Source organism: Macaca nemestrina, chromosome 12 (genome assembly GCF_043159975.1).
Source record: "Macaca nemestrina isolate mMacNem1 chromosome 12, mMacNem.hap1, whole genome shotgun sequence".
Taxonomy (NCBI): Eukaryota; Metazoa; Chordata; class Mammalia; order Primates; family Cercopithecidae; genus Macaca; species Macaca nemestrina.
Window position 1 is genome coordinate 92,758,893 of NC_092136.1, and position 14,949 is coordinate 92,773,841.

A 14,949-nucleotide genomic window follows, 5' to 3' on the forward strand; every position below is an offset into this window, starting at 1 on the left:
CTCAGTGGAACTGGAGAAAGTTGGGAAGGTAAGGGATTGAACTGACTGTGAACAAAGGTTATCTAGTTATGCAGATAAAGTCTCCCAGTTAATCTCTCGGAGCTGCCCTCAGAAGAAGAGATGGAGAATCTGTCTGGATGTGGTGATGACTTTTAGTCTCTTTTCTCTTCTCTAGTGGTCAATCTTTCCCAGTTGTTTGATGAGATTTCTATGCAGGGGGATCCTAAGACAAATGCATTTCTTTTGGAAAGAAGTTTTCTTAGATGAGGAAATTTCAAAGAGAGTCTTCACCTGCACTGGAGAGAGATGAGGGGAATAAGAGAAAGTTTGAAAGTTCTTGGTTCTAAGGCAGCTTTAAGGCCTTCCAAATTTTTTTTAATTGAAGGTGCTCAGTATGCCAAAGCGCAATACTTTGGGGTATCATCCTCTGCACCCCAACAATATGATGCTCAGTATCTTGGACTCTAAGAAATTATAGGAGCACATCCAAATATGGGTGCTCTGGACCACAGAAACTTTTTATTTCCTTTGTAAAACTTGCCCAGACTTTACCTACATTTATTAGCATCAAGTGAGGAGACATCTCTGTTTGCTTCTCTTGTTTCTTGTATCTGTAAGTTTTAAGGTATATGCTCGTAACAGGTATAAATGAAGTTATATCACAAATGCAGGTTGCCATAAAAAGCAGACAGCAATTCATAGGAAGGAGAATTTTTCTCACTTTGAAATGTCTTTAGGGTCCCTTTCTGGTTCTTATTAACACCGTTGTCTAGTTTTTATCAAACTTGCTTGCCTAGTTTATGCAAACCTATGAGCCCTCAGATTTGCTTGGTTGTACATTCAGGTAAAATTGACAAGGTGCTAAAGGCAGATGCTTGCATTGAAGGCCAGAGCTAATGGAAAAGCCTTTTATATGGAGGCAAATTATTTTAGTTTTGTAGATTAGATGACCCATCCAATGACATTTTTAATTTAAGCATAAAGATTGGCTGGCTTGCATATTTTCAGTGTTGTGTTGATTCTAGTGAACAATAACTGACTATTGAGCCTCCAAAAAGGTAGTGACTCTTCCCTGCCCCACTCCCATAAGAAGTTGCATCCTACAAGAAAGCACTGACTTAGCTACATGGGAATATACTACTCAGCTATATGGGCCTGATGACTATCTATTCAATAGGTAACATTTATTGAGTAGCCAGTAGACATAAAAGCACTTTATGGGATATTTGTGGTAGACTCCAAGATAAACAAAATAAATCATGCCCAAGGGATATTGTAATCCAGTAGGGAAGACAGGCAAGTAAACTAATAATAATAATGTAAGGCACAATGAAATGAGTGTTCAGGAGAAACATAAGGGGAGCCATATCTGGGCACAGATGAAGATGTAACTAATATTCTGATAAGACAAGGAAACTGCTTAAAGGAAGAACTAGCATTTGAACTGAGTCAGAATTCTCAGTGGCTTAAGCAGGAAACTGCAAGTTGTAGGAACAGCATGACCAGAGAGCATAGCGCATCCAGGTAATGTCGTATACAAAAGTGGAGGGAAAACTACTTTAGGCCAGTTGTGGAGTGTCTTGAATGTTCCAATGAAATGCCCTGGATGCTTTTTTAGTAGGAGAGGGAAATGATCCAGCCTGTATCCAAGAACTGGCTGGCCATGGCCGGGAAGCTAAAAGATGAACTCCCTTAATAAATATAGGTAGCTTCGGCCAGGCGCAATGGCTCATGCCTGTAATCCCAGCACTTTGGGAGGCCGAGGCGGGTGGATCATGAGGTCAGGAGATCAAGACCATTCTGGCTAACACAGTGAAACCCCGTCTCTACTAAAAATACAAAAAAAATTAGCTGGGCATGGTGACAGCCACCTGTAGTCCTAGCTACTTGGGAGGCTGAGGCAGGAGCATGGTGTGAACCCGGGAGGCGGAGCTTGCAGTGAGCAGAGATGGTGCCACTGCACTCCAGCCTGGGCGACAGAGCAAGACTCAGTGTCAAAATAAATGAATAAATAAAATTAAATAAATAAATAAATAAATAAATAAATAAATAAATAAATATAGGGGGCTTCATCCAAATAATACCTACTCATTTTATTTAGGAGTGATAATATTTCATGAGTCATACTTTCCACCAAATAACATTTATTCAGGTTTGTCACTGTGCTTGTTGTCATTATCTTATGAAACTTGAACAACAAAAATATCTGTACACAAGCTGGTATCCAGCACCAATACAGCTATTCCAGTGGTTAAAATACAGACATAACATTGCTCCATGTGGGATGCTAAGGAGCTGCTTTTCCATGCTCCTCAAGTTTTCTCCCACTTGACTCCTCCCCAAGCAACGTCAGGCCCTTCCACAATCCAGCAAGTTAAGGGTTAACCCTTGCACAATCGGGGTCCTTCAAGACCCTGCTCCCCTAAAGCCAGCTTCTGTTTTCATTACCTGTTTTCCTGCAAATGATGGAGTAAAAAGTTGAGTATCTGGAGGCAAAGAGACTGCCCTTCTAGGTCTGTGGGTTGTTGACAATATTGACCATCAGAGAACTAGAGATACAAGTCCATCCTCTGTGTGTTTTCTGGACATATAGCGGAAATCCAGAGACTGATCTCCAGAGTAGATCTTGAGAGGTTTAAAGAGGTTTGAGGCTTCTCCATGTAGTCAAAAGAAAGAGCCCCTTATACCAGAGGTTTCGAAAGGGATTCATTTGAAAGTCACACAGCTGTTTTGTTTTTGCATCTAGAATCCCATACATTTTTCCATATACATAAATTGTTGGATTTGCTACATTTTAAGTATGGGACACCTGGGCCAAATGACATTAGTCCTTCCTATGTTGAGAGTTGTGTATATAATTGGTCCTCTGCTCTCCAAAGAAAGACAGTTTTTAAAAACTCAGACCAATCGTGCTGCCATTTATTTTCACAGGCGAGTTAAAAACCTTGGCTCTGTTGGACCGGGAAAGGGTCCCTGTGTACAGCCTTATGGCCAAGGCCACTGACGGGGGTGGCAGATTCTGCCAGGCGAACATCCACCTAATCCTGGAGGATGTGAATGATAACCCCCCTGTGTTTTCTTCTGACCACTACAACGCCTGCATCTATGAGAACACAGCCACCAAGGCTCTGTTGACCAGAGTTCAAGCCGTGGACCCCGACGTTGGTAAGTCAGTTGCAGGCATCTCCCTGTCACACAGTGGACACTTTGTCTTCAGGTGCTGCCATTCCTTTAGTTCTATGAGAACCTTCATCAGCCCCCTTGGTTCTTTACCACAAGAACATGTACATTAAACCCCATTTCAACTCTTCAGTTGATACACTTGATATGCGTGAGGAAAGTCCTCTTTCTTGAGTTTGAAGAAGAGATACTAAGAAGTCCTTTACCTTTTAGCAAAGGAGTTTTGGTTGGTTGGTTTGGGTTTTGTTTTGTTGTTTTTAGATTTTGAGCTTTTGAATAAAAATGATAGATTTCCTCATTGTCTTTTCCTCCTAAACATAGTCAAAAGGCTATGTTGTAAAGCAGGGAGAATTCGATTTGTTTCCATTTCTGTGACAAACTGGATCACATGCTTTAGCTGTGCAAAAACTAATTACTAAATGTGCTGCCAGTCCAACATGGATTTTTTCAACTGCCATTTTCCAAAGCATTTTTGTCATATATAAACTGACATTGTTCAGCAGAGTGGGGGTGGGGGAAATAAGGAATTAGAACTGAAAGTTGCTAATAAAGTTTATGTTCAAATCCACTTTACATAATGAGATGGTGAGTTAGAAAAGACTGGAGTTAATTGCTAGGTAGACCTTCTGAGAATGCATAAGTTATTGAGGTGACTGCATGATGGAATGTAAATACAAAAGGGCATATAGACAGCCTCTCGGTTGTGCATTTTAAGAGCTGTAAATCAGAATACTAGGAAATGATGAGGTGTGTCTGCTATGCTAAACAGGCCTTTATATAATTCAGTGTCATATTGCTTAATTCTGAATTGAAAGAAAAATTATTGGACTAACGGAAAAGTAAATACATGATAATTAGTTAAAAACAAACGTAGAGCCCAGGGTCTCTGTATATTTTCCCTTAGAGAAATTAGTGGCTACAATTTGAATTATTGCTCTTGCCTCATTAGCATAATTTTCAAGGCTGAGAACCAACCCTTTTGAAAGTCTACATATTAAAGAGCTTTGTGAAAAATGGCAAACAAGAAAGACCTCTTACTGATATATATTTATGTAATACCTACAAATAGTCTCTTTTTTAAAGGAGGATTAGAAAACATTCTCTGGACTCTTATTAGCAGATGACTTTGGGGAAAGAGAACAGAATTAATGGAAATGAATCACTTAATCATTTTAAATTTGATTTTGAGAATGTATAATTAGGCCATAGATGAAATTTTAAAAGCTGAAAGGTTGGAATTTTTCTCGGCACTCCATGAAGGAGTTGAGTGTACCCAAGCTGCTAGACCGGACACGGATGTCTGATTAGTGCACATGGTGCTTTTGAAACATGCGGGGGTGGATTGGGGTGTTACTGACTCCCAGACAGTGTGCTTGGAGCTGTTTTGTAAGTTGTGAAGAACATGCTATGTCCTCCTTTCACTTCTTTTGAGTCAGATGGCCTGGTTGGGAGTTGGGGAGGAAGGAATGTCTAGATTCTGGACATTTAACAGGGCAGAGATGATAAAGACTTCAAGGAACCAAAACTGGAATGAGGATCTTACCAGCACCTTGATCAACTCATTTTTTTGATAAGGAGTAAGAGGCTTATATTCAAAGCTTCAAATAGAGACACAGATTATAAGGGTAGTGCTGGCATCTCTGTATAAAGTATAGTCACCAGGCCATTGCATCAGCCACAGGAAAACTGTGGCATAAGATACCAGATTTTAGTTCATTTTCTCAGTTTTTGTAGATCTCTTTTAGCTTTAAAATATACAAGGACTAAGACAGCTGAGGAAGAACAAATGAATATTTCTAACAACACAGACTGAGCACCTACTACACCTTAGACAGCATACTGACGAAGTGGTTGTGAAAGTCTTGGACAGAGTAAACAGGAGATTCCAGTCGCAGCAGCATCAGTCTGAGCTGCAATCAAATGAATGCTGACATTCTGCAGAATCCCTGTCAATGATTGGTGGCTTAAGACATTTTCATTAGTGGCCTGATAAGAACATTTACTGCCTCAAAAGTGACCATCTCTCCCTGTTTCCTAAGAGATTACAAACCAGTGTGAGCTGTGCACTGAGATTACCAGATTGTTGAGGGTGGAATTTATCTGGGAGCCAAAATGAACCTCTGTCTGGAAGCTGAGTTTGCACATGAATGGTCATTGCACACAAATCTAGCTTTCTAGTTTGGCCTCTACAGTGTTCAAAAGAGAGACCAAGGTGAGCAGATCACAAGGTCGGGAGTTCACGACAAGCCTGGCCAATATGGCGAAACCCCGTCTCTACCAAAAATACAAAAATTAGCCAGGCATTGTGGTATGCGCCTGTAGTCCCAGCTACTCGGGAGGCTGAGGCACAAGAATTGCATGAACCCAGGAGGCGGAGGTTGCAGTGAGCCAATATCACACCACTGCACTCCAGCCTGGGCAACAAAGCAAGACTCCATCTCAAAAAAAAAAAAAAGAAAGAAAAGAAAAATAGCTATTAATATTTAAAAGTCAGAATTTCATTAGAAATTTAGATTTGCAGCATTTTATAAAAAACAACAGCACTCAGAAGACTCAGCAATTCCAGGCACACAGGTCCCCCATGGCAGGAGCTAAAGAGCAGCTGCATCCTTGACATTGGCCACAGCACTAACCTTGCCTCTGCTAGCCACTTTTCTTACTTATTGATATGGTTTGGCTGTGACCTAACCCAAGTCATATCTTGAATTGTAGTTTCCATAATCCCCATGTGTCGTGGGAGAGACCTGGTGGGAGGTAATTTAATCATGGGGCAGTTATCCTCATGCTGTTCTCATGATAGTAAGTGAGTTCTCCTGAGACCTGATGATTTTATGAGGGGCTTTCCCCCCTTTTGTTGGCACTTCCGCTTTCTGCCATCATGTGAAAAAGGATGTGTTTGCTTCCCTTTGGCCTTCCGCTATGATTTTAAGTTTCCTGAGGCCTCCCCAACCATGCAGAACTGTGAGTCAATTAAACCTTTTCCCTTTTTAAATTACCCAGTCTCAGGTACATCTTTATTAGCAGCATGAGAATGGATTAATACATTTGTGTTACCTCCTGACCTCGTTTGCAGATCCTTCTCTAGTATGACAAGGAAAGGTCTGATTTTTAAGCTTTTTATTTTGAAATAATTACAGGTTCACAGGAAGTTTCAAAATAATATATAGAGAAGTCAAGAGTTTCTTCACCCAGCCCTTCTCCCAGTGGTAACACCTTGCCTAACTATAGTATACCAACAGAGCTAGGAAATTGACCTTGGTACAATCCACAGAGTTGATTCAAATTTCAGGGTGTGTGCGTGTGTATATTTCTATGCAATGTTATCACCTGTGCAGCCTCATGTAAGCACCACATTCATATATCACACACCTCCCACTTGCTGCCCCTTTGGAGCCAGACCCACCCCCTCCCTACACCTCCTTCCCAATCCCTAACCCCTGACAACCACTGACTTCCATATCTATAATTTTCTTATTTCAAAAATGCTATTTAAATTAAATTATACAGTTTGTAACCTTTTGAGATTAGTCTTATTTTTTCACTCAGCATAATTCTCTTAAGATTCATCCAAGTTGTCTAATTGGTTTTTGATCCTACTGAAGATCATTGGCTTCATCTGTGTAAATGACAGGCATATTTGGTTCATGAAACTTCTTTGGTTAAGCACATTGCTTTACCAGAAGTTGTAAATTATTCCACCAGTGCTATGATCTGAAATTTGTGTCCCTCTAAAATTCGTATGTTGAAACCTAATTCCCAATGTGTCCATATTAAGAGAAGCATCCTTTGGGAGGTGATTAAGTCCTGAGGGCTCTTCAGTGCCTTTGTAAAAGAGGCTTCAGGGAGCCTGTTTGTCCCTTCTGTCATGCAAGAACACCTAGTGTCTGGTGGAGGCCCCTTTCAAATAGAATGTGTCCCCACCAACACCAAATCTGCTGGTGCCCTGATCTTGGACTTCCCAGCCTCCAGAACTATGAGCAATAAATTTCTGTTGTTTATAAATTACCAAGTCTCGGGTATTTTTTATAGCCCAAATGGACTAAGACAGCCAGCAATTGACTACAAAATGTACCATTCATTATGAATTGCAAAGAAAAGATAAGGATATAATCTGAAATCTGACTCTATGACTTGCTAAACCTTCATATCCTGATTTGATAAATTTAAAATATATTATTGCTTTTAGCCAAACAACTATTTTTCTATGAATCACTTATAATGAACTAACATTAATGTTAGAGTCATTGCCTGGGTCAGGAATAAAATAAAAACAGAAGAGGACAAGATAATTTTACACCCATTTTATGAGTTCTAAGAAATACCATGGCAGCTCTCTAGATTTTTAGCATTAAGTTCAATTGGAAATATCTTTGCTCCCATAAACTGGTGACATGACTTCATGACCCAAAATTTATGAAAAAGGGAAGTTAAAGGTGAATAGTAGTAAAATGAATAGTTGTTAAAGGGAACACACATACCGTTAATAGTACATGGACATGGGGAGGGAAACATTACGCAATGGGGCCTGTTGGAGTGTGGGGGGCAAGAGGAGGAAGAGCATTAGGACAAATACCTAATGCATTTGGGGCTGAAAACCTAGATGACGGGTTGATAGGTGCAGCAAACCACCATGGCATATATATACCTGTGTAACAAACCTACACGTTCTGCGTACGTATCTCAGAACTTAAAATAAAATTTTAAAAAAGCAAATTTCCCAGAATGAATAGGATTTCCACAGTCAGGGGTAGGAATGCATTCAGGAAGATAGAAGCCAGGAAGTTGGGAAAGTGTGGACCAACTTTCACTTGGTCCAGGAGGGAGGAGAGATTAATGAGATAGGAAAAGTAGACCGGGCCTGATTGTGGTTGTTTGTGAAGCCCGCTTAATTAAACAGATGGAAAAGAACCATTAAGCACATTTGAGAAAAGAAATAATGAATTCAGAGTTTGGGGGATGCTAATCTGATAGGAGCCTCTGAAATGAATTGGAACAAGGAAAACCAGGGACTAGGAAAGCTTCTAGGAGTGTATTAAGAAAGACCACAAGGGCCAAAATGAGAGTGGTGGCTTTGGGATTTAAAAATAAGAAGCTGGTGGACCGGGTGCGGTGACTCATGCCTGTAAATCCCAGAACTTTGGGAGGCCGAGGCGGGTGGATCACGAGGTCAGGAGATCGAGACCATCCTGGCTAACACGGTGAAACCCCGTCTCTACTAAAAATACAAAAAAATAGCCGGGCATGGCAGTAGTCACCTGTAGTCCCAGCTACTCAGGAGGCTGAGGCAGGAGAATGGCGGGAACCCGGGAGGCGGAGCTTGCAGTGAGCTGAGATCACACCACTGCACTCCAGCCTGGGTGACAGAGCAGGACTTTGTCTCAGAAAATTAAAAAATAGGCCGGGCGCGGTGGCTTACTCCTGTAATCCCAGCACTTTGGGAGGCCGAGGTGGGCGGATCACGAGGTCAGGAGATGAGACCATCCTGGCTAACATGGTGAAACCCCGTCTCCACTAAAAATACAAAAAAAATTAGCTGGGCATAGTGGCGGGCGCCTGTAGTCCCAGCTATTCAGGAGGCTGAGGCAGGAGATGGCGTGAACCCGGGAGGCGGAGCTTGCAGTGAGCCGAGATCGCGCCACCGCACTCCAGCCCGGAGGACTGAACAAGACTCCGTCTCAAATAAAAAATAAAAAATAAATAAGGAGCTGATGAAAGCCAGATTGAGATTTCAGATGTGAAATCTGTAGATTTTGGCAACTGACTAGACCAAAAGCAAGGTAAACTATTTAGTCAAAATTTCAAACATGGGCACCAGGTGAAGGTGCTGCATGAGCAGAAGTAGCATAGGCGGTCAACAGTACAGCCTGGCATGGAGAGGAAGATGAAATGTGGGGACACATTGGGAATTCAAGTGTGAACCTCCAGAAGGAAGTCAGGAATAAAGACATGTTTGCTCATTGTGACAGTCTTGCCTTCAAGGGGTTTACAGTCATAGTGGGAAACAGGCCTGTACAACAAGATTCCTAGAAAACTATGAGGAGTGTGGTAATAAAATTACATCTGTAAAACTAATGATTTTGTAAGGATTGGTCAGATAGCACATGTAAAACTCTCCATAGGTCCACGTGGGAGCATTGCAATGTAAGCAATGAACCTTCAACTGGGACAACTCAGGAAGGATTCACCAAATGGTATTAGCACTTACCAAAGTGCTAAGGGTTGGGACTTGAACTTTGATGGAGAGAGATAGACAGAGGAGAGAGACAGAGAGACAGATAGACGGAGAGATGAGTATTAGACAGGACAGGCTTGGCAAGACTGAGATCATCCGTAAAAAGACTCAATGGCTTAGCAAAGCAAAAGCTTATTTCTTGCCCAGGTGAAGTACAGGTCAGTGGGAGTCTATCTAGTGACTCAGAAATCTGGTCCCACCACCTTCTGACCTTTGGCTTCCAAGGTCATGGCAGAGGGGAAGAGAGAGATGAAGGCAGCATGCCAGCTGTTAGCTGCCTCAGCCTAGTGGAGACCACATCACTCCACCACTATCCACTGCCCAGAAGGAGTCCCTCAGGCTGACCCACCTGCATAGGAGCAGGGACACATAGGAGAGGCCCAGGGAGACTTGGTGAGCACTCATTGCCTCTGCTGCAACGATGAAAGCAGGAAAGAATAATTGCCCCAGTGGGTCCCAAAGAGGTGGGAGAAGGTGACATCACTCATGAGCAGGGAGAGTTAGCCTCAGGGGTGTGGAGGGACTACTTGGCTTTAGAAGTAAAAGGAAAGAGCTGGGTATTGTGGCTCATGCCTGTAATCCCAGCACTTTGGGAGGCCAAGGCGGGCAGATCACTTCTGGTCAGTAGTTCAAGACTAGCCTGGCCAACAGGGTGAAACCCCATCTGTACTAAAAACACAAAAATTAGCCAGGTGTGGTGACGTGAGCCTGTAATCCCAGCTACTCGGTGGCTGAGGCAGGAGAATCACTTGAGCCCAGGAGGTGGAGGTTGCAGTGAGCCGAGATCACCCCACTGCATTCCAGCCTGGGCAAGAGAGTGAGACTCCATCTCAAAAAAATAAAAATAAAAATAAAAAAGAAGTAAAAGGAAAGAGAGAGACAGAAAGGAAAAATTGAAACACAAAGGAAGATGCTCAAAGGGAGATGCTAAGGAAACCCACTGAGAGGCACACGCCTGCCCTCGAATGTCTCTATACAGGAAGTGGACTGCCGTCTGACATAAGCAGGGCAGCCGCTGGGCTGAGTGACCTGAGGAGATGCAGGAGTTTGTTTCAGGGTGAGGGGAAAGGTGAGAGGGAGTCAGTAAAAAATGAAGAGAAATGCCTCACCCAGTGAGGGCTCTGTAGATGCCAGATTATTTAATACATGAATGGGCAGTGGTCCCAATCAGTAAATTGCATTAATAGAAAATATGAAAACTTCTGAGTCTTCCAGAATGCTGCCTTTCCCCTAAAGTTCATAGTTTGATCTTCATATTAATGGAAAAGAGGAAAGACACTAAGAAAACTTATCTTTTGACAGAGCTTCCCTGTTTTGCCCCGAGCGTGTGTCTCAGTTGTCCTCAGCATCCTCCATTTTGTGCTGGCATTCACTATAATGGTGTAAGCTTGCTGTCCATGTTGGGAATTTGTGTAGTGAGTATTTCATGAGAGACATAGCATCTTGACCCCTGCACTTTGCTCTCATAGGGAAGATGCTGGAATGAACTGGGTTTTCCAAAGCATAGATCTTGTCAGAGGAAGTACAGGGCTGGCCAGGGCACCATTTGCTCTGAGAGCATAGCTGCCTATGAAGGAGGAATGTATTTATTTGAGAGGAATATGCATGAAAATGACCACTAATGATTGTTAGATGGAGATCTTTCTGACCAAACCACCTTCAGTGAATCTATCCAGTGGTTTTCCTGCCTCTTCTGACCCATCTCAGCCTTTTTTGGCTGCCACTTTTTGAGAACCATGAACCAAGACTTGGGAAGAAAAGTTTGGAGGTGACAAAAGTCCACTGGAAATGTGGACGAGATGCTGCAACTCTAGTGGAAAAGCATCTCACGTGCCCTGAGTTCTCAGTTTCCTGCATCTTCTTGGGACAGAGTCTAAGGAAGTGTTGCTCAAACCAATCTCTAAGAATCCGAAATGCTTGTCTATACTGGAGCCCTAGACACTCCCTTTTAGATTTGATAGCTAAAGCAAAGTTCCAACTCTCGGTGATGGTGTTTGATGTCAAATCTTCTATCATCACCCTTCTGAGCTCCCAAAGGAAAACAAACAAGGAAGACAATATACATTCAGAATTTACTCTCTGAAACTCCAGTCTTTAAGGAACTTGACTAAATATACTACCTTTGCACTGTGCTTCAAAGCAAAAGAAAAAAAAAAAGGCACATCTGACAGCAGAGGTGAATCCTGAAGCATGCTTTTTCACTGGCATCGGTATGTGAGTGTGTGGGACAGAGAGAAGGCGCAGTCTGTGGCATCTGGAAGAAACTGGCTGTGTCCATGTCTTCCACAGTGGAGGCATGCAAACATCCTGCCATTTCTCCCTTTTAGGATTTTCTAAGTAGACAACTTCCTCGCAGCCTCATCTCTCAGCTGAGACAGCACCCCTGGGTTTCTCCAGACCCTGGAGATCAGGCCACAGGGACATCCCCAACTGTACCCAGAAACACATCTAGTAAGTGGATTGATCAAGAGCTCACAAGAGCATGGGGAAAGCCCTGATGATTAGTGACCTGGGGCAAGTCTTTAGCTTCTCTGAGCCTTTAGTTTCTTCTTCTGTAATGTGAGAATGACAGTAATGTTCCCTTTGCTGGCCTCAAAGCATCAGTGTGAGACTGGTCCAAGAGTGAATAAAAAGCACTTTGAACTTGTAAGGCCACATTTTCCTTCGTTGGAGTTAGATATTCCTGTTCTGAGCTCCCACGCATGTCCTGATTATCCTGACAGAGAGCTGCATGCGTGTTTCTTCTCTACTAGTCTTGAACCCTCCTAGGCAAGCTCAGTTACTTAATAAGAGCTTTAAATGATATTCATAATATGGCTAATACCATCTGCTTTCAGAGCTTCTGCTCCATTTCAGGCACTGTGCCAAGTGCTTTAGATACATTATTCCCATTTCTCATAATAACCCTGCAACTTAGCATACTTTTTCGTTCTATTTAATATATGAATAAACTCTAAGGGTTGAGGTAACTTGCCCTGAGCCACAGCTGGTTAGTAGCAGGGCTGCAGACATTATGATAGGGGCCACAGGAGGGTTGATTAACAGACATTCAATTAATAGTGATGCTATAGTCAGGGGTAGGACAGTGGTACTCAAGAAGTGGTCCCTGGACCGACAGTCTCAGTATCACCTGGGAGCTTGTGGAAAATGCAATTTCTGAATGAGACTCTAGATCAGTGGTTCTCAAACTTCAGTGAGCATAAGAGCTACCTCGAGGGCATAAACAGATTGCTGGGTCCCTCCGCCAGAGTTTCTGACTCAGTAGGTCAGGGAAGGGACCTCCTGATAATCTGCATTTCAGACTAGTTCCCAGGTGATGTTGACGCTGCTGTTCCCAGAACCACACTTTGAATATCACTTGCTTAGGGATTCTTAATATTTCTGTGTCACAAATGCCTTAACAGTTTGGTGACACCTGTGAATCACCTCTCAGAATAATATTTTACATCTCAAAAAATAAAATACAAAAAGTTACAAATAAAATAGATTTGTCCAAGCATTTTTTCTGTTGTTATATAGTAATATGAATTTCTTTTTATATATTAAATAACAAAATCTAGTGCAGTAGGTCTAATAACTCCCATGTTTCAAAGTAGTGGTAAGCAGAGGCAGGTACAACCACCATAAAATAATAAGAAAATATCTGATTTATATTGGTTACAAAACCACAGGTGCTGTTCATACCACAGTGACTTGTTGCCTACATTTATTATGGAATGTGACACTAAAGACAGTTAGAGGTTAATGAAAATAGAGATGCCATATTCCTCCCTTATGGTAGCAGCCTCTAAGATAACCCCAGTGATTCCCCACCTCCTGATATTCACACCCCTTCCCTTGAGAGGGGGCTGGACTTACTGACTCACATCTAATGAACAGGGTATGACAGAAGTGATCATATCACTTCAGAGATGAAGTTATGAGAAGACTGTGGCATCCATCTTGGCAATGCTTTTTGTATTAGTCTGGTCAGACTGCCATAACGAAGTACCTTAGACTGGGTGACTTCAACAACAGACATTACTTTCTCATAGTTCTGAAGTCTGGGAATTTACATTCAGGGTGCCAGCATTGGTCAGGTTTTGTCCAGGGCCCTCTCCTTGGTTTGTAGACAAACTCTCCCAGTGTGTTCACGTGGCCTTTCCTAGGGGCACCTGGGTGTAGAGAGAGCTGTCTTTCTTTTCTTCTTACAGGTCACTAATCCTGTCACATTAGGACCTCACCCTTAACAACCTCATTTAACATTAATTACCTCCTAAAAGCCCTATCTCCAAAGCAGTCTCAGTGGAAATTAGGGCCTCAGCATATGAATTTTAGGGGATCATAATTCAGTCTACAACACTCTTTCCTACTCTCTGTGGGATCACTTGCCCCAGGGGAAGACAGCTGTGGTACTGTGAGGCAGCCCTGAGAGAGGCTCATGTGGTGAGGGGTCAAGGTCTATCAACAACTGCTCTTGAAAATGGACCCACCCTCCAACCTCCATTTGAGCCTCCAGATGAGACTGCAGCCCTGCCCGACAGCTTGACTGCAACCTCAAGAGAAATGCTGAGCCACAGATAACCAACAAACTAATGCCTGGATTCCTGATCCATAGAAACCATGAAATAATAAACATTTGTTGTGTTATGCTATTAAGTTCTGGGGCAATTTGGCATGGAGCAAGAGAGAACTAGTATACTAATGCAAATTCATGGCCATCTTCAAGTCTATCTACACATCCTTAAGATTCCCTGATCATAGACATTATCTTTTCATAGGTTCCACTCTCCAAGGAACAGGGGCTCTTGTGCAGATCAGTGGCAATTAGAACGGGGCCCACCTTGGGAAGGAGCAGTGCATCTGTGTTGGGAGCACAGCTATTTGACATAGGCAGGGATGAGTGATGGTGGAAGGCTATTGGCTGCTCCTTGTTGCTGTTCTCATGGATTCATGGGCCCTCCGTGGGGCACTAGGTCCACTTCTTATGGAAATGCCATCCTATTAGATTTTAGGATGTTACCACTGAAAAGACCCTGAGACAAAATCCAGTCAAATCTTGAGGTCCAGAGACAAAGAGACTTTCCCAGGATGACTTAATTAGTGGCAAAGCTGGATCAAAAAGGAGGTTATCATCACCTCAGCTTAATGCTTTTTTCTATACTCCAACAATTTCTACAGGAAAACGTTTTGAAAGAGATTGATTCCATTCTGATTTTAGCCTGTTTTTTCTTAAGTAGCATCTATTCTTTGTTTTTCCTACTGCCTTAGAAATTGTTATGTCTAAGCTGCATAGGTCACTGATTTAATGTATTTTACCCCCTTCTCCAAAGCTGTTATTCTCCGAAGTGTTAAATCTTCGAAGGTGGCTAAGGGACTATTAAAATGTCAGTAAAAATTAAATAATCCTCCCTAAAGACTGAGAAACATGAGTCATTTTCTGGAGGACATTGTGGTCAAAGCCTTTTGTGTTGTAGATATCAAAAATATCATCTTCTATTTTAAGGCTTTCTCTAGAGAGCTCAAAAAACATGCATGTGCTCTTACCAGGGGACGAA

General features: G+C 42.4%; 1 protein-coding gene across 8 annotated transcripts in view; it reads left to right on the forward strand.

Annotated features, from left to right (window-relative positions):
- The window catches only part of LOC105484363 (FAT atypical cadherin 3), a 695,427-nt gene that overhangs the window by 603,488 nt on the left and 76,990 nt on the right, over positions 1–14,949 (forward strand). For all 8 annotated transcript variants that reach the window (XM_071075445.1, XM_011745893.3, XM_011745895.3 and 5 more), the window contains one exon: positions 2,932–3,165. In XM_071075445.1, coding sequence (XP_070931546.1) covers positions 2,932–3,165 — 234 coding nt within the window. The remainder of the gene's footprint in view (positions 1–2,931; positions 3,166–14,949) is intronic.